At 46.3% G+C, this 19,878-nt stretch overlaps 2 protein-coding genes and 1 long non-coding RNA gene across 5 annotated transcripts in view; 1 reads left to right on the top strand and 2 right to left on the bottom strand.

Moving 5' to 3' along the window:
- LOC128408827 (uncharacterized) overlaps positions 1-19,878 on the top strand; it is a 282,229-nt gene that overhangs the window by 114,383 nt on the left and 147,968 nt on the right. The window lies entirely within an intron of this gene.
- LOC128409512 (uncharacterized) lies at positions 4,199-5,185 on the bottom strand. The gene is made up of 2 exons (XR_008329234.1): positions 4,961-5,185; positions 4,199-4,877 (listed from the first exon to the last, which is right to left on the bottom strand). It is a non-coding gene; the product is annotated as an uncharacterized LOC128409512 (long non-coding RNA).
- LOC128409397 (zinc finger protein RFP-like) lies at positions 9,095-18,119 on the bottom strand. 3 transcript variants are annotated; one of them, XM_053379852.1, is made up of 7 exons: positions 17,662-18,112; positions 15,627-15,722; positions 14,366-14,596; positions 12,212-12,234; positions 11,321-11,439; positions 10,887-10,919; positions 9,095-9,832 (listed from the first exon to the last, which is right to left on the bottom strand). In XM_053379852.1, exons 1-7 carry the CDS (start codon positions 18,085-18,087, stop codon positions 9,315-9,317), a joined length of 1,446 nt encoding a protein of 481 aa, XP_053235827.1. In that variant the 5' UTR covers positions 18,088-18,112; the 3' UTR covers positions 9,095-9,314. The 3 variants fall into 3 exon arrangements, with proteins under 3 accessions (XP_053235827.1, XP_053235829.1, XP_053235828.1); XM_053379854.1 differs by lacking the exon at positions 15,627-15,722 and having other exon boundaries at positions 17,662-18,119; XM_053379853.1 differs by lacking the exon at positions 10,887-10,919 and having other exon boundaries at positions 17,662-18,115.

Here is a 19,878-nt window from a genome sequence, read left to right as displayed (position 1 = left end):
TGCATATGTGGACCTGAGTGAAAACTATCTGCAGTATCCCCCTGCTGGCCCAGGGTGAGAACTTCAGTACATAACAAAAAGCGTGAGTCCAAAGGACACCAGGGAGAAAATGAACGCAGCCATCACCCAGAAGTCGAGTTCCCTTTAGTGAAAGCCCAGTGCACTTTGGAGCAGAAAAGCCCTTCTCCTCAAATCCTGGGAGGAACGGCCAGCACAGTTTGCGTCTGGGGAGGCTGAATGCCGAAGAACATCCTCATGAATGCTCCATGTGTGGGGAGAGCTTCCAGCGAGGATCCGCCCTGACTGAGCACCAGAGGATGCACATGGGAGAGGAAGCGTACGAATGGTGATTTGGGGTTATGTGGAAACCTACACAACCCCGGGAGGGGGTCAGATTCTTCCACCGCCTCCAAACTATTTGTACTGAGACAAAAAACAATGCATGACCCTTGCTGTGTGCTGTTGATTCTGTAAAATGGTTCGCTTTCTTTTTTATATATTTATTGATTTTTTTTCCAGTAAAAAGACAACAAAAAAAGAACAAAAAACGATACATAGCACTGTAAACACCCTTATATACATATTTCCCAAAATGAAAACTAATAAGAAAAAAGAAGAAAAGTTATAAGAAAACAGATAAAAGGAAAAGAAGACAAAAGAAAATATTACCAAATTCTTGCTTCAAACACTACAGTATATAATCTAAATTAAAATATTATAAGAGACTTCCACCGCATTCACCGCACGCCTCTTAGTTATCTTGCTCACATTTACATCTGTTCTTCAGTCATTTCCCTTCCTTAAATTATTTCATAATCGATCAAATCTTTATGTTCTCTGTATTCTTCACAAGGTTAGTCTAGACACAACCAAACATTCGTATTTGAGCCCTGCTTGTATAATCCTTTAAACATTTCCATTGTTTCTGAATGATAATTTTTGATTTATGCCTTATTCAATCCGTCAGTTTTGCTAACTCCAGGTACTCATAAAGTTTACTTATCCGTTCCCCCTTTGTTGGGATATAATTTCCTTTCCAGTGACTGGCTACCAACATTGTCGCTGCCGTTGTTGCGGACAGAAATATGTTAATTTTGTCATTGGGAATGTCCTTATTCAAAATTCCTAATAGATATGCTTCTGCCCTTTTGGTATACGATACTTTTATCCATTTTTAAAATCTCTTCATGAATCATATCCCAAATTTTTAAAATCTCTGGACATGTCCACCATGGTTCACTTTCATTGCAACGCTACAGCTTGGTGCATTGTGCTTGTTGCCGTTTCACGGGCTTGCATACAAACCACATTCAAAGCACATGGCTTTCCCCAAAGAAATCCTGGGAATTGTAGTTTGTCCCAGCACAAAACTACAGTTCCCAGCATCCTTCACAAAATAGTCTCTTAACAAAACCCTGAGGAGCCTCCCCTAGTTGCTGGATGGACCAATGTCCTGAGACGGCTTCCCACATTCATTTTTAAACCAGCTGTTTGTTCGGAACTATGAGGACTAGACAATGACAAACCTAGACATCAGAGACATCACCCAACAAAGGTCCGTATAGTTAAAGCTATGGTTTTCCCAGTAGTGATGTATGGAAGTGAGAGCTGGACCATCAAGAAGGCTGATCGCCGAAGAATGGATGCTTTTGAATTATGGTGCTGGAGAAGACTCTTGAGTGTCCCATGGACTGCAAGAAGATCAAACCTCTCAATTCTGAAGGAAATCAGCCCTGAGTGCTCACTGGAAGGACAGATCCTGAAGCTGAGGCTCCAAGACTTTGGCCACCTCACGAGAAGAGAAGACTCCCTGGAAAAGACCCTGATGTTGGGAAAGATGGAGGGCACAAGGAGAAGGGGACGACAGAGGACGAGATGGTGGGACAGTGTTCTCGAAGCAACAAACATGAGTCTGACCAAACTGCGGGAGGCAGTGGAAGACAGGAGTGCCTGGTGTGCTCTGGTCCAGGGGGTCACAAAGAGTCGGGCACGACTAAACAACAAAAATGAGGACTAGAATCTTGCTTTATTTTTAGAGGAAGAGGCAGTAGCTTAGTGGGAGAACACAATTTGCATGTGGAAGGTCCTAGGTTCAAATTCTGGTGTCTCGCAAGTAGGGCTGGGAAAGACACCCTCTCTGAGGTCCTGGAGAGCTGTTGCCTTGGGCTAAAAAAACATTGGTTCCAGTCTTGCCCTCCAAAACAGGAGAAAACAAGTTTGTTCCATCCTTCACATGACCACCATGGGCATCTTACAGAATAAATAAAAACATAATAAAAACATCAAGCCTTAAAAACCTCCCTACACAGGCCTGCCTTCAGGTGTTTTCTAAAAGTTGTGTAATTCTTTTATCTCCTCGACATCTGAATAATAATAATAATTTATTATTTATACCCCGCCCATCTGGCTGGGCCTCCCCAGCCACTCTGGGCGGCTTCCATAGAAACCAAAAATACAGTAAAATATCACACGTTAAAAACTTCTCTGAACAGGGCTGCCTTAAGATGTCTTCTGAATGTCAGGTAGTTGTCTGAAGGAAGGGCGTTCCACCGGGAGGGCGCCACTACTGAGAAGGCCCTCTGCCTGGTTTTTGAAATTTATTTTTCGAAATTTGAAATTGGCTACCTTGCCTCTTCTCGGTCTCCTCTTTTCAAGGCTAAACCTACCCAGCTCCTTCAACCGTTCTTCATAAGGTTTAGATTCCAGACCTTTGATCATTTTGGTTGTCATCCCTTGGGGGTTAAAATAAAATTAGGATAGAGGATCTTGTGGATTTACATACACACACACACACACACACACACACACACACTTCTTTTTCGTCTTCGCTTCTATTTCTACTTAGTTATTTCCTTCTTTTCCTTATTCTTGCTTCTTCCCTAGTTCTTTTCATTAATTTGGCTTCCATTGTGTTTTATGCTGAAAACCCTTAATAGAACCCGATATGAAAAAATGGAGATATGCTTCAGAGGTCCAGACTATGGGGAGCCCGTAAAAATTAATAATTGCAATTTGGACTATAATTTGGTTGTTGTTTTTATTTTAGTTTATTATTTTTAATTGGATTATGATTCGGATATCTCGATTGGCTGTTTTTATTGGAAAATCAATAAAAATGATTTAAAAAAAATAAAAAATGAAGACACAATTTCATCCTGGCAGTGGCTGGACAGGAGAGGAAGGTTAATTGTGTTGGATCAGGAATTATCATATTAATGTATTTATTCATTCATTCATTCCCCTCTCATCTGGCTGGGTTTCACATCTGAACAAACGATGTCAGGAACCAAGTGGGAAACGCAGTCTTTACCGAGTGGGATTTTAGGGTGGGGGGAAGACAGTGGGAGGGTGGATATCGGGATATTCAAATATTGCAGGATTTGTAGCTTGGTGGCAGAACACCCGCCTCACAAGGTCTCGGGTTCAAACCCCGTTTAAAAAGACCAGGGAGCAGGAGGAGGGGAAAGACCTTTTTCTGTATGAGATCCAAAATATTTGCTGACACTAACCACTGCTGGGCTAGATGGCCGGATAATTTGACCTGGCGTGAGGCAGCTTCCTAGAAGGGATGTGGGTGGCGCTGTGGGTTAAACCACAGAGCCCAGGACTTGCCGAGGAGAAGGTCGGCGGTTTGAATCCCCGCGACGGGATGAGCTTCCGTTGCTCGGTCCCTGCTCCTGCCAACCTAGCAGTTCGAAAACACGTCAAAGTGCAAGTAGATAAATAGGTACCACTCCGGCAGGAAGGTAAACAGCGTTTCCATGCGCTGCTCTGGTTCGCCAGAAGCGGCTTAGTCCTGCTGGCCACATGACCTGGAAGCTGTATGCCAGCTCCCTTGGCCAATAAAGCGAGATGATCACCGCAACCCCAGAGTCGGTCACGACTGGACCTAATGGTCAGGGGTCCCTTTACCTTTAAGGCAGCTTCCAACAGAGAGAGAAATTGTAAAAGGACTAAGTGTGGGGTGATTCATATTTCTGCTAACAACGGTGCTTTGCCCATGCGGTCCCCACCCTCCCAAAAGGATATTGTAGAGTTGGGAAGAGTTTCAGAAAACACCAGCCAAAGTCGAAGCGTCTCCCCCGTGCAGAGAGGTTTCAACATTTGGGGATTTTTTTTTTTTTTGTTTAGAGGGAAATGTGAGAAAGAGGCAACGAGGCAGAAGTTTATAAAATTATGCGCGGTCCATCTTATGGGCTGCTTGTCACATTTATTTTATTTTGAGGAGGGAAAACTAATGCGTGGCACGCAAAAAGAAACGCAAGCCGTGGGGAACACTGACAACATGCTTCTCACGCTCCCATAACACCAGACGTCCAATGATGCCGAACGTTGGACCAAAGAAAAGTATCTCACAGTTAAACTGTGGAACTCACTGCCACAGGAAGCACCAACAGGCACTGATTTTAAAAAAGACAAATTCACAGAGGAGAGGGCTATCGAGTGATGATGATGGTAATTTTTTTTTATTTGTACCCCATCCATCTGTCTGAAGGCAGTAATTACCGTATTTTCCGCTCCATAAGACACACCTAGTTTTTAGAGGAAAACAAGGAAAAAAAATATTCCGAACGAAACAGTGGATGTATGATTTTTGTGGTTCATGCTGTGGCCACAGACATGTGATTTGACAGTGAGTTTGGAGTAGCCCAATGCAAAAATCCTGAGGATCCATGTGGATCCGTGCTTTGTAACCACGTTTTTGCACCATTGCTGCCCCAGGCAACAGTAGGTGCATGATATTTTTGGTGCAGGCTGTAGCCATGGACATGCTATGTGATCTGATGGTGAATTTGGGGTGACCCAATGTAAAAATCCTGAGGATCCATGGGCTTTTACCTCCCCCTCCCAGGCAGCCTCCTTTATTGCTAGCGTCCCTTATCTCGCTCCTGATTGCTTGCCGATCAGCGGCTTTGTTTGAACACCCACTTCCCTCTCTCTCTCGCTATCTCAAAAAAACATGATCTGCATTTTGCCCCTGGGCAATTCGGCTCTAGGGACCACACATTCGCTCCATAAGACGCACAGACATTTCCCCTTACTTTTTAGGAAGACAAAAGTGCGTTTTATGGAGCAAAAAATATGGTATCCCCAATGCCTTCGAAACATGATTTGCGGACAGCAAAAAGCAAGGAACAAACACTGTTTATATACATTAACTTAGGAGGGGAAAAACCCCCCACGAAATTAGACCGCCGAAGGTTCAAGATGGATTCTCTGATGTCTGATAAGATGCTTGCTCCGGTAGAAGCTCTCTTCGCATTTGGAGCATTTGAAGGGTTTCTTCCCAATGTGGCTTCTCTGGTGTCTAAAAAGGGTGGACTTGTCGCAAAAGCGTTTGCCGCACTGGGAGCATTCAAAGGGCTTCTCCCCAGTGTGGTTTCTCTGGTGTGTGGTAAGGTGCTGGCTCTGGTTGAAGCTCTTCCCGCACTCGGAGCACGTGAACGGTTTTTCTCCCGTGTGGTTCCGCTGGTGGGTGATCAGATGTTGCCTCTGGCTGAAGCTCTTCCCGCACTCGGAACAGGCGGACGGCTTCTCTCCCGTGTGGGTCCTCCGGGAGAGGACTTTCTGTAACTATCCAATCACTGAACGTCACTTTCAATTCCTTATTTGCATATGTGGACCTGAGTGAAAACTATCTGCAGTATCCCCCTGCTGGCCCAGGGTGAGAACTTCAGTACATAACAAAAAGCGTGAGTCCAGAGGACACCAGGGAGAAAATGAACGCAGCCATCACCCAGAAGTCCAGTTCCCTTTAGTGAAAGCCCAGTGCACTTTGGAGCAGAAAAGCCCTTCTCCTCAAATCCTGGGAGGAACGGCCAGCACAGTTTGCGTCTGGGGAGGCTGAATGCCGAAGAACATCCTCATGAATGCTCCATGTGTGGGGAGAGCTTCCAGCGAGGATCCGCCCTGACTGAGCACCAGAGGATGCACATGGGAGAGGAAGCGTACGAATAGTCTGAGGACGAGAAATCCTTTCCCCAGTGAGAGATCTGGGTGCGCCATCAGAGAGGCCTCATGGAAGAGAAGCCGCACAAGTGCTCCCACTGTGGGGAAAGCTTCAGCCAGAGGACCAATTTGGAGAGTCACCTGCAAACCCACACGGGAGAGAGGTCTCACGAATTCCAGGAGTGCAGAAAAAGCTTTTCCCGGAGAGATACGTTACTCAAACACCGGAGAACCCACACAGGGGGGAAGCCAGACGAGTGCTATGATTGTGGGAGAAACTTCAAGCACCCGTGCAACTTAATTGAACATTGGAAGACACACACAGGGGAAAACCCCCACCAAGTGTGGGAAAAGTTTCCATCACCCTTGTAGGTTGGTTGACCATCAGAACATCCACACAGGAGAGAAGCCTCACAAATGCCCTGAGTGCAGGAAAAACTTTTCTCCGTGAGATACGCTGATCAAACACCAAAGGACCCATGCAGAGGAGAAACCTTATGAATACCCCAACGATTAGAGATTGACAAATTAAATTATTCGAATTTATTGAACTAGCAAAAATGGCACAAAAAATTAGAAACCAAAAAAATACAAAGTTTAATAGTGATTGGAATAAATTTATGGTATACATTGAAGGGAACTACAGTGGTGCCTTGCAAGACGAAATTAATCCGTTCCGTGAGGCTCTTCGTATAGCGGTTTTTTCGTCTTGCGAAGCAAGCCCATTGACAGCTTAGCGGATTAGCGCTATTAGCGGTTTAGCGGCTTTTAGCGGCTTATCAGCTTAGTGGATCAGCTGATAAGCGGCTTAGCTGCTTAGAAAAAGGGGGGGAAGGGGAAAAAACCTGCAGGAACTCGCAAGACATTTTCGTCTTGCGAAGCAAGCCCATAGGAAAATTCGTTTTGCGAAGCGCCTCCAAAACGGAAAACCCTTTCGTCTAGCGGGTTTTCCATCTTGCGAGGCGTTTGTCTTGCGGGGCACCACTGTATAGAAACTTAAAAACTATAGCAGGTTTGATATAGATCTCACAATGTGTAAAACATTAAAAATTATCAGCTGCAGGAAAAAGAAAGTTTTTACTGTTAAGAAGCCCGAAATCGGGAGGGATGGAGGTCAATAGGTGTGTGGAGGAAAGATTTAAATGTTTAAAGATATGAAGATCTAAGTGAAGACAAAGAACTGTAACAGAAACTGATGTTATATTTATGTTATGTTTGAATATTGTTTTTTTTTTTTTTTTGAAATGGTTGATTTGTTTTCTCTTTTGGTTACTTAAGTGAAATTCAATAAAAAGAAAGAAAAAAATGCCCCAAGTGTGGGAAAAGCTTCATTCAGAAGAAGGGATTAATCGTACACCAGATAATTCATTTAGGGAATACGACCAGCAAATATTCTTGAAAAGTGCCACATTCCACAGAAAAAAAGAGGGAGAAATGTTGGTTACATCCTGATTTGCAGTGGAGAACACACACCTTTTCTATGTCACAAGACATAGGCGGATGGCCAGTTGTTGTTGTTAATTCAAGAAAGTTCTCTGTTGAGGCTTCCTGCCCCAGGAGGGGACAAACAAAACTGCCCACCCTCTGCTCTGGTCCCCACGATGGAGGCAGGGAGACAGAGACACATGATATCCACGTTGCAGATTCTCATAGCACTAGAAGTTGTGGCCCCCAAACAAAGCTGATTGTTGGGAGATCCAGGACAGAAAAAAGCATTTCGGTGTGGAGCGTGTAAATGAACCATGGAACTCACTGCCACTGGAGGCAGAGACGGCAACCAACTTAAAATCATGGAATTGCATAGTTGAATGCTACAACCAGGGTCACCTAGTCCAGATCTCTGCAATGCAGGAATCTTTTGCCCAACGTGGTGCTCAAGCCGGTGACCTTTAGATTAAGACTATCATGCTCCACCCATTGACCTGGGGACAAATTCATGGAGCACCAGGCTGTGAAGCACAATGGCTCTGCTCTGCCTCCACAGTCCAGAGGCAGAAGGCTTCTAAATCTCAGGTGCTGGAAACTGCAGGGAGGGGAGGGAGGCTGGTTTTACACACTGGTCCCGCTTGCAGGTTTCCCAAGGGCATCTGGGTGGCCCCTCTTGGGCACTGGACCAAATGGGCCACTTTTGTGTCCTCCCACGGGGTGAGTGGAAGCTGACAGAGAAACTTACAATGACACACAAACATGGCCTACATCATATAGGGGATGGAGCAAGGGGAGGTGGCCCTCAGGCAGGTGGGGGGGGGCAAAGGTGTCTTTATTTTGACATGTGCCACCACCCCGTGGGAAATGCAGGAAAAGGAGATCAGGCTGCACAGGTCAGTAGTCAGCAACCCTGATAGTGGAGCCAGAGAGAATCCTGCCAGATCTTTGAGGGGTCAATTCCACAGGCAATTGTTGTTCTAGCTCTTAGTATCCCAGGAGAGAAATCAGATGCAGCTGGTACTGAAAAGACGCTCCTTGGGGGAGCATTGTGCATTTGGGGTGGGGCTGAGGAACACAGGGAAGGTGCCCTGCGTAATGTATAGGGCAGCACAGCCCATGGGGCCCCCTCCGGAAGCTGCTGGACTGCAGCTCCCATCCTCTCTGACCCCTGGCCATGCTGGATGGGTCAGAGGGGAGTTGGAGTCCAGCATTAACCAGAGGACACCCCATTTGCTGCCCCCGATACACAGAATCCAGCCTGTAAATATGGAACATTAATGCAACCCTAAACACATATAACTGGGCCGAAGCCCCACTCAATGCAATGAGGTTCATTTCTGACAAAGTGTGGAGATGGGGAGGCTGTATTTGCAGAGGGTATTTGGAGCTGACACCCTGTTCAATTTCTTTTTTATTTTCTTCCCATCTGAGGTCTCCAGAGTAAGGAGCTATCCTGCCTGACGTGGGGGAAGGGGTTCATTTTTTAGTCCTCTATTAATCCAATTATGCATGCATTTTCACAGCTGCATAAGGTCTTGTGGGGAGAGGGAGGTTTTGTAGAATTGCAGAGTTGCAAGGGGCCCTGAGGGTCATCTAGTCCCACCCCCTGCACTGCAGGAAACCTTTGCCGAACATGGGGCTCCAACCCACAACCCTGGGATTAAGAGTCTCATGCTCTGCCATATCAGACATCTCAAAAGGAAAACAAGACTGAAGGTGAGGAAAAGATGATTTATTGGGACTGTTAAAAGTGTGACTGTCTCTTTAAGAAGAAGCAAGCTGCAGAGGGAATTCTGGGGAAAGGAAGGAAAATGAATCTTCTCAAAGGGCCCTTGAAAAACTGCCCAAGGTTCTCCTGGTGGGTAAATGTTTTTTATATCAGTCACTCTGGTCTGGAGAGAAACTCCACCTGGGCCTGAGAGGCAGATTTAGTCTCCTCAGGAGATACTGAGGGGGGTTTCATTTCCCCACAGATGAAAGAAAGGGAGGAGGGTCTCTCCCGAGAACGAGGCTCCTGAGAACGTGTAGAGTTCAGCTCCTGAGTCGGCGTCAGAAAAAGACACACGTCCCCCTTCATAGTCCAGAGTCACCCGGATCCTCCTGGGCTTCTCCCTCAGGGACAGAGGAGAGTAATCAGGGGAGGTGCAGGCCCAGTACTCCCATCCCCTCTTCCTCACAGCCCAGATCCCCTCCTCAGGGAATAAGGGGAAGCTGCCCTTTCTCCTCACAGACTTCCTGGCAACTCCCACATCCCACCATTCCCCACTTCCCACAGTGACTTCCCAGAAATGTCTGCCTGCTGTGAATCCCTCACGTCCCAACACACAAGGCCGGTCACTGAATCTCTCAGGATTATCAGGCTGGGCTTGAGGTTTGTCTCCCAATCTCAGGCTTTTCCGATCCTTGGACAGGATGAGTTGGGGATGGGCTGTGTCTGGATCCAGAGTGACATTTGCTGTTGGGGAGAAGATGAGGGAGAGAGAAGAGAGGCAGAGTCAGCAGAGAGAGAGAGATGGACATCCTAATCCAAGAAACACCCGAAAAACCCAGATTCCCTTTCAGATCAAGGGGATTTATTTGCATCGCATGCAAGACTGAGACTCCTCCCTGCAGACTCTCATCAGAATAAATAACTTCTGGTTGGTTTTTAAATCAGTTTCCTTCCCTTTCTTATATTCAATGTCCATTGTGCCTGCCCTCCTCTCAACCCAGGCATTTTCTAAGGGGAAAAACCTTTTACTCAGCTCTTCTGTGTTATCTAAGAGGAAAGAGAGGAGAATTGGAGGAGGCAGGAGAGGAGAGAAGCTGCTTTCCTCTGACTATCTCTGTGGGAACTGGCCTTTGGGGAGCTCTGGGTTGGGCTGGGGGATGAGGACCCCCTGTTCTAAGAATAATAATAATATCAACATTTGCATACTGCCCTTCATCTATAGGTCTCAGGGTGGTCCACAGCATTAAAATACAACACAAAACCACATATAGGCTTCCCCTCACTTTTGCGTGGGTTATGTACTGGGCCCTCGTGCACAAAAGTGAAGAGGAGGCAGGTGGCTGGGCAATTTTACAAAGGACTGCTTATTCCATGCTTCTCTTTGGGATTTAATACATTCCATAAGACTAGTTCCTTGAGGGAAGCGGGGAATAACTCAAAAGGTTACAAGTTTGGGGCTGAGACAGTCATGATAGGCAAGTGTAGGGCTACCCTATTTTGAAGAGCAAGAAAGAGGACACATTGGCCAACTTTGACTTTTAACCATGGATCGCTATGATGACTCTCCTCTGAAATACCCCTACTATATGTAGGCTATAGAAGCTGTGCTATATTGCTAGTAGCAGTGTTGTTAACTTTCAACAACAAAATAATAATAATAATAATAATAATAATAATAATAATAATAATACATATAGCTCCCTCACTTGCCACAAAGTCTGCAGAAGGGAAGGTTCAACACCCATGAAATATCAGTCCCCATCCCTCCTGTCAAATTGTTCCTCCCCTGGAAATTTACCTTTCTGAGTCTGTTTTCTGTATAACACAGCATCTGAGGAAGCAAAAAGATATAAAGTGTAAGGGCAACACTCTTCCACCTGAAATAAATCTCCACACAAAAGTAACACTTCATAATGTAGCATCCTTGAATTGACTCCATTCAGAGCAGGAGAACCTCCAAAAGGACAACCCCAGATTTATGTAGACTGGTAACCAAAAGGAAAAGGAGGTTCCGTAGATGAAAACAGATACACTCTAGTTCAGGCTTCCTTTACAGGATCCAGCGTCACAATATACATGGGCCATTCTGGGGGACAGGAAATGAAAGTCGGAGCACCAAGAAGGAAGGTATCCTGGGGTTACTCAATTCCATGCAGTCAGAGCCTGGCATGTTCAGTTCTGAAGAAATAATAGAATTCCCAGTGAGAAATCCTGGCAGCCAATTTTCATTACCTTTCCATTGTTTCATTGCATCCTCCACAAGGTGATTTAGATCACAGGATTCCAAGATCCTGTTCCTCAGTTCTGGAGGGAAAGGCAGTGGGTTCTCTGGACTCTCTCTTTTCTCATACCTGGTGAAAAGAAAAACAATGTCAGCCCATTCAAATCTGCAATTTCTGTTAATGGAAAAGAACGGTATTGAGAGGAGGCCTAGAGAGACAGGCAGGCGCTGAGTGGGGAGTTTCTTCCTCACTACGGACTCCTCAGCCAGACCCCCAAGGGCCAAAACAGCAACCCCAGGCCTCTGAGTCTCCCCACTGGTGCCAATTCAAAGAAGCAGCAGAATCATATGGTATCAAGGGGCAGGAATTGTCTGACGGTGATGAGAGCACAGCACACATTTCCTTTCTCTAGATGTCCCCAGAGAAGGGGTGAGCATGAAAAAGAGATGCACTTTTGTTGGGAAACAAGAAATGTTCCTTAAAATCTCTACTCTGAACCTGAGTGACACCTTAAATATAAATACCGCAGCTGGAATATGGTCAAGAAAATAGCCAATTCCTGCTCCTTGGTGAGAAATCGACCCGTCCCAAGGGGCTCTATGGGGCAGGAGTTTGCTTGGGACAGGGTGGGGGGCCGGCAAAGTGACTGAACTGGTCAGTCTAGAAGGAAACAACTGAGGCAGGCACGTCCAACTCCCAAGAGACTGATCTACTCACAGTATAAAAAGACCAACTGTGATCTACCCATTGTCAAGTTCCAAAGAGGGGGCCCTGCTTTTACCTGTGAGGTGCCTCAGAGTCCTCCAGTCTCCCCCCTGCAGCCCCTGGAGGGCCATGTCTGAGGTTCTTGCATCCCGGCCTCATGGAGGGATGCTAATGGAAATGAGCCAGATCCACTTACCTCTGCAAGGTGCTTCTCACATCCTAGAGGGGAAAAGAGAAGGGAATTCACTGCACACCACAGGCCACACTAGGAAGACCCCCTCAGACCCTGGCCCTCGGAAGTCAGTCTGCCTGGCACATGGCAAGGTTTTGGGTAGGAATGGCTGAATCAGCCAGTTTTGGTTTCTCACAGCTTTTATTTCTCCAGTCTGAAATTATTAATTTTTCCAGTATCAAGTTTATTAACTTTAATCCAGTTTGCATTGTGCAATTCAGACGTAAGTAAGCCAACAGGATAATCCTACCAGAGAACTGTCCCAAATTGTCTTCCATAGAAGTCCCCAAATTTCAAATTCTACTTTCCAACTGGAAATAAGAAAAGCACCTGCAACATAAAATGCCTCCAAAGGGGTAATAAAGCAGCTCCCAGTACTTTTCCGAGCACAATTCAAAGTGTTGGTGCTGACCTTTCAAACCCTAAATGGCCTCAGCCCAGTGTACCTGAAGGAGCGTCTCCACCCTCATCGTTCTGCCTGGACACTGAGGTCCAGTGCCGAGGGCCTTCTGGCAGTTCCCTCGCTGCGAGAAGTGAGGTTACAGGGAACCAGGCAGAGGGCCTTCTCAGTGGTGGCACCAGCCCTGTGGAACGCCTTTCCATCAGATGTCAAGGAAGTAAAAAACTATCTGACTTTTAGAAGAAAACTGAAGGCAGCCCTTCTTAGGGACGTTTTTAATGTCTGATGCTGTATTGTTTTTAATATTTGGTTGGAAGCTGCTCAGAGTGGCTGGGGTTACCCAGCCAGATGGGCAGGACAAAAATATATTATTATTATTATTATTATTGTTTTTGTTGTTATTATTATTATTATTTAAAAGACGCCTGCTCCTTGGGAGAAAGGCGATGGCAAACCTAGACAGCATCTTAAAAAGCAGAGACCTCACCTTACCAACAAAGGTCCGTATAGTTAAAGCCATGGTTTTCCCAGTAGTCATGTATGGAGGTGAGAGCTGGACCATCAAGAAGGCTGATCGCCGAAGAATTGATGCTTTTAAATTATGGTGCTGGAGGAGATTCTTGAGAGTCCCTTGGACTGCAAGAAGATCAAACGTATCCATTCTTAAGGAGATCAGCCCTGAGTGCTCACTGGAAGGACAGATCATGAAGCTGAGGCTCCAATACTTTGGCCACCTCATGAGAAGAGAAGACTCCCTGGAAAAGACCCTGATGTTGGGAAAGATGGAGGGCACAAGGAGAAGGGGACGACAGAGGACGAGATGGTTGGACGGTGTTCAAACTACAAACATGAGTCTGATCAAACTGCGGGAGGCAGTGGAAGATAGGAGTGCCTGGCGTGCTCTGGTCCATGGGGTCACGAAGAGTCGGACACGGCTGAACGACTAAACAACAATTATTATTATTATTATTATTATTATTATTATTATTATTATTATTATTATTATTTTTATTATTATTATTATATAGCTGAGTGTTTCTTTGGGCTCATCCACACTTCTGCTTTTCCAGTGCCCAGAAAACACAGGTCCAGGTAGTTTTGCCTTTGCCCTGCCGCTTTCCCTCAGGAAAAACCTGTTCCTTAGTTCAACATCTAAGCAAACGTCAATCCGGAGAAAACCTGGCTGAGGTTTGCTCTAATTCAGCAGTAGAGAGCAGGTTTTCCTTGAGGAAAGGGGTGGGACAAGCAGCAGTCTGGATGAGTCCCCCTGTCTTGCTCTTTCGGCACTGTGACTGAGCACCATTTTGGGCTGATCTGGATCCATTGTGAAGGGGATTAACCAAGAAGTTGTGGAGGGAAGTGGAAAAGAAGCTTGGTCAAGAGACTCGCTCATGTCGGAAGGAGGCCTGAACTCATCCTCACTGAAGCCCAGCCCAGGGCAGGAAGGCAGCATTGCCAAGAAGGAAGGCATTTGGAGACAAATCATCAGCAAAGAGCAGAAAACCACCTCCTGTTCCATCAAGAACACAGAAGAATCTCTAGTCTGCATTCAGGTGAGTTAAGCATCCCAGGTCTCTTGGGTCTTCCTGTCCATTAGATACCTGACTAGAGGCTCCATCATCTGAGCCCCTGCACTCCTTGAATACATGAAAGAGACACATAAAGGATTGGAGGCAGCCTTTTCCAGGATCCTTGGGCTGTTCCTGCCACCGTCTTACCTGCAGGAGTTCACTCGCTGGCTGCTGACGCTTCTCCTCCATCTCCTGGATGATCCTCTCAAGAGAGGAGAGTTTCCTGGAGAGTCTGGCCAGCTGCTCATCCCTTCTCCCTGCAATCTCCTTCTCCACCTCTTCCACATCACTCAGCAGACCTTTTTCTTGTTCTTCCAGGAACTGGCGCAGTTCTCTGAACTTCTCCACAATCTTCAGCCTCTCTGTTTCTGTTAATTTCTGCAAGAAAAGAGGAGGTCTGAGTGTGTTTGGTGCTTAGCCTCGAAACAGCAGAAAGAAAATTATGAGAATTCCACAGGGAGGACACTTCTGATTTTTCTATAGACATGAAACCTCCAGTGGCTAAAGAAGTAAACCTATATTTTGAGGGGAGGCCCTCTCCATTGCTGTTTCTGTTGACTTCTATTTTGCAGACAGACACAGCCTAAAGGAAGGAGCTCTTTTTTCCTAGCCATGGATGTTCCCTGCATGTTTTGGGGCATGGCATAACCAGAGTTCACAGTTGTTCAGAGAACATCAGGGACATAAAACACCCCTCAGTTTAGACTGGGGCCATTTAGGTGTAGGAAGGAACAGAAACAGAGGAGGACAAAGTGCAGAGTTCATTCCCAGAGCTCCCCTGTTTACTTTAAAGGTTTAAAAAAAGCCTGAGTTTCCTAAAAATGAACAAGAGAGCACATTTAGAATTCAGTTCTTTAGTAATATTTATAGTAAATCAGGATTTGGATTGAATTGCTTCCACCCTTTCAGCTCTCAAGTCCTCAAGCTTCTCCTTGACTGCTATTCACATAATAAATGACAAGGGGAAATAAACTCAATTTAGCTGCATTCAAAAGTGAACTTACCTAATTTGCTCCTTGCTGAAAAGATATGGAGACCAAAACAGAGTTTTAAAGTTCTGATATTTTCAAGCTTGACCCAGCCAGGTAATATTCACAAAAAATGTATTTATGAGGGTAAAGTACAGATCAAAATATTTATACAAGGAGGTAGCTACCCTAACATCTGATTCGTAACAGACCGATATGGAAAAAGGAGAAATGTGGAGAAGCTGAAACAGGCAGATTTCTCCATCCCTCCTCAGTCCTGACTCTCTTCTTCTTCTTCTTCTTCTTCTTCTTCTTCTTCTTCTTCTTCCTCTTCCTCTTCCTCTTCCTCTTCCTCTTCTTCTCTATTGAATTTATACTCTGCCCTATACCTGGAGGTCTCAAGTGCTTGTTCCCTGTCTAGTAACAACAGAGACACTTACAAGGAGGTCTTTGCTTTCCTTGTCCAGATCTGCTTGATAGGCCAGAATTTCCTCTCTCTCTTTCCTCAGAATCTCCAGGCGGCGACAGATCTCTCCCTAAAGAGAAAAGGAAAAACTCAGCTTTGATTGAGACACACAGAGGAATTAAAATCACAATGGCTTCTTGCGCCCAGTAGCCTTGCTATAATAGCAAAGTAGTTTCCTGGAGGAAATAAAAGCACAGAGGTTTTCAGCCTTTTTGGCTCCATGGCTCCATGGATCAACTACCCTGTGGGGCTCAGGATCACAGTTAGGTCCCCTCTTGCCTGCAGAGCTGGCAGCCCCTCACCTTTTCTCAAACACCCTCCCTTGTGGAGTGATCTCTCAGCCTCCTCCCCTCTCCTTGGGGGTCCCAGCCTGACTTCTCACCTTGAGGTCTCAGGGAGAAGTGGGAAGAGGAGGAGGAGGAGGAAGCTAAGGCAGGATCCAACCTGGGATGTATCATAGAATCATAGAATCATAGAATCATAGAATCATAGAGTTGGAAGAGACCACAAGGGCCATCGAGTCCAACCCCCTGCCAAGCAGGAAACACCATCAGAGCACTCCTGACATATGGTTGTCAAGCCTCTGCTTAAAGACCTCCAAAGAAGGAGACTCCACCACACTCCTTGGCAGCAAATTCCACTGTCGAACAGCTCTTACTGTCAGGAAGTTCTTCCTAATGTTTAGGTGGAATCTTCTTTCTTGTAGTTTGGATCCATTGCTCCGTGTCCGCTTCTCTGGAGCAGCAGAAAACAACCTTTCTCCCTCCTCTATGTGACATCCTTTTATCCTTTTATATATTCTTTTATATATTCTTTTATATATTTGAACATGGCTATCATATCACCCCTTAACCTCCTCTTCTCCAGGCTAAACATGCCCAGCTCCCTTAGCCGTTCCTCATAAGGCATCGTTTCCAGGCCTTTGACCATTTTGGTTGCCCTCCTCTGGACACGTTCCAGTTTGTCAATGTCCTTCTTGAACTGTGGTGCCCAGAACTGGACACAGTACTCCAGGTGAGGTCTGACCAGAGCAGAATACAGTGGCACTATTACTTCCCTTGATCTAGATGCTATACTCCTATTGATGCAGCCCAGAATTGCATTGGCTTTTTTAGCTGCCGCGTCACACTGTTGGCTCATGTCAAGTTTGTGGTCAACCAAGACTCCTAGATCCTTTTCACATGTAGTGCTCTCAAGCCAGGTGTCACCCATCTTGTATTTGTGCCTCTCATTTTTTTTGCCCAAGTGCAATACTTTACATTTCTCCCTGTTAAAATTCATCTTTTATCAGTCTAGCGTCAAAGAGATACTAGTGAGGTCAGCCCAAGAGGCGAGAGATGCAGGGATAGAGCAGAGGGATAGAGCAGAGCAGAGCGTCTCAAAATTTGGGGTGGGAGGAGATCCTCAGCCCCCCCAAACCTCATTGCACAGGCTCCACATCACCCCCAGAATAAACGTGCTCCCCACCAGTAGGTGCTTCTACTCCCCACTCCCAAATCTGCTTCCAACAGATACTTGGGGGGTGGGATCCTGCACCATCTGCTCAATTCCTGGCTAACAGTCCCCCCCCCCCCGCCCCCGCAGCTGATCCCTTGCTGCTCTCTGTTTTGCAGGGCATTGAGGAGGAATCCTGGTAACCAAAGGAGACATGTACTTAGTTGTGTATGTGCCATTTACATTTCTACTGTTCTAAATATGTACAAAGCAGCTTTGCTGGGGGATGTGGATGAGGTTAACCCTTTCTCTCCCTGCCAAGGTCCCAGTTCAAATCTTTGAAGCTGCTGTGAGTATTTCAAGATCCCCTTGTCCCCCTGGCAGAGAGAAAGACTTCAACTCCCCCCTCCAGCCATCCCAGGAGCCCTCAGGCTTCCCCTGGGCTGCTTCCAAGGTGATAAACAATGACCAATTCATGCCATGCCTACTTTGGACCTGAGAATTCAAAAGAAAACCTCCCAAGAAGAATCCACAGCTATTTATTTCTCCCCCCTCAAGATCGAGAGATCTCCTACCTTGTATTCCTCAAAAGCCTCCTCCAGAGGAATCACCTCGTGCTCTTTGTGCCCCTTTGACTTGTCGCACACCAGGCAGATGGGGGCTTCATCCTCCTTGCAGAAGAGCTTGAGGGGCTCCTGGTGCTTCTCGCAGACTCCTCCTTTCCCTCCTTCCTCCTTTCCCTCTTGAAGGCTGAGATTCTTCGCTATTTCCACCAGATTAGCCAGTTGCCGATTGGAGACGAGGCTCCTTCTGTGGACTCTTTCTCTGCACTGAGGGCAGGAAGCCTCTGCCTCCGATTCCCCCCAGAACAGGACCAAGCAGGATCGGCAGAAGTTGTGCCCACACTCCGGGACGGTCACTGGATCCTTGAAGTAATCCAGGCAGATGGAGCAAGTGGCTTCATCACGGAGATTCTGGATGTGACCCCCCGCAGCAGCCATGGCTCCCTCGCGCTGAAGACCCGAGTTAAGTTTCGCTTTTTCAGTTTTCAGTCACTGGGAGTTTCCCTTCCTGGAAATGACTCAGTGATCATGTGATCTTTATTTTTTTAAAAAAAATATGTCTCCAGGTTTTTGCAATTGCTGAATGTTTTCTCAAGTAGCAGACAATGCTTCTGGATTGCTTCCCATGCTTTTGATTACACACAAACACACGCATACCTAGTAAATTGTGGTATTCATACTGCAACATTTTTCATTCATAGGCTTCCTTGTCATTTTTGAATTGGGAGAAAATCCTCCTCTGCCCTAAATGGACAGGAGTTCTGATTTAGCAAGTGGGACTTGATTCCGTGAAGAGAACTCCTAAAAGTCTGGTTGCTAGTTCTAACTTTATCCCTTTTTAGCATGCTGGCAAAGAACTTCAGATTGGAACAGACGCTTTCTGCCTTGCCAACCTGGTGCCCTCTGTTTGCTTAAGACTACAGCTCCCATCATCCCTGGCCAGGACATCTGCAGGTATGGTTGGGAAGACCTTGCAGAGCCACTGCCAGTCAGTGGAGGCAAGACTGACCTCGATGGACCTGGCAGAAGGCACCATCTGCATGGTGGCAGCCCAGTTATGGAGTTCCTTCCCTAGATATGAATGCCTGGTACGACTTGGCTATTATTATTAATCAATATTACTACACAGTGTAAAGTCTTCCTATATTCCTAATAAAGTGTGCTGCCTTCCAATGGCTGAAAAACCTGGAGGGCTTTAACAGGGGATTAGATACAATTCCTCGAGGATAAGATTTTGGTAGGGGACTTGGGTGGCGCTGTGGGTTAAACCACAGGGTCTAGGGCTTGCCGATCAGAAGGTTGGTGGTTTGAATCCCCGCGATGGGGTGAGCTCCCATTTCTCGGTCCCAGCTTCTGCCAACTTAGCAGTTCGAAAGCACGTCAAAGTGCAAGTAGATAAATAGGTACTGCTCTGGCGGGAAAGTAAACGGCGTTTCCATGCGCTGCTCTGGTTCGCCAGAAGCAGCTTAGTCATGCTGGCCACATGACCCGGAAGCTGTACGCCGGCTCCCTCAGCCAATAAAGCGAGATGAGCGCCGCAACCCCAGAGTCGGCCACGACTGGACCTAATGGTTAGGGGTCCCTTTACCTTTACCTGAAGACTTTGGATGGTTATATGCTCTGCCTCTGTGGATGGAAGCAGTAATCCTCCTGAATAGCTGTTGCTGGAGCCTCCAGGAGGGGCTCTTATTCCCAGGTCCTGCTTAGAGGTTTCCCACACACATAATGTTTAAAAAATGTTTTTGGTTTCAGCTGCAGGAAAAAGGAGAGAGATCAAGATGGAGAATTCCCACCAAGGGAAAGCTGTGCCAGAGGAAATATCCCTGAGGAACATTCCTTTGTTAGCTGAGATTGCAGAGCAAAAGTGTTAAGTTGTGGGTGAACATATCAGACGACACAGTGATTCCTCAAACAGCTCTTGTTTATTCACAGACCCAGAAGAGAAATTAACTGAAGGGTTCAGCCAGCCTTCTTATATAGAGCTCCACTATAACACAACAGTAACAACTTTCTGTAACTATCCAATCACTGAACGTCACTTTCAATTCCTTATTTGCATATGTGGACCTGAGTGAAAACTATCTGCAGTATCCCCCTGCTGGCCCAGGGTGAGAACTTCAGTACATAACAAAAAGCGTGAGTCCAAAGGACACCAGGGAGCAAATGAAAGCAGCCATCACCCAGAAGTCCAGTTCCCTTTAGTGAAAGCCCCGTGCACTTTGGAGCAGA

This window comes from Podarcis raffonei, chromosome 2, assembly GCF_027172205.1.
Source record: "Podarcis raffonei isolate rPodRaf1 chromosome 2, rPodRaf1.pri, whole genome shotgun sequence".
NCBI classification, from domain to species: domain Eukaryota; kingdom Metazoa; phylum Chordata; class Lepidosauria; order Squamata; family Lacertidae; genus Podarcis; species Podarcis raffonei.
This window is presented reverse-complemented; position numbering and strand designations above follow the sequence as displayed.

Excerpts from the sequence above, each read along its gene's own strand:
- LOC128409397 (XM_053379852.1), bottom strand. The coding sequence starts at position 18,087 with ATGGCTGCTGCGGGGGGTCACATCCAGAATCTCCGTGATGAAGCCACT. Across the intron at positions 12,235-14,365 it reads CAGCGAGTGAACTCCTGCAG|GATGTGAGAAGCACCTTGCA; the intron begins GTAAGACGGTGG and ends TTTCCCCTCTAG. Across the intron at positions 10,920-11,320 it reads TGCAATGAAACAATGGAAAG|ATGCTGTGTTATACAGAAAA; the intron begins GTAATGAAAATT and ends TTGCTTCCTCAG.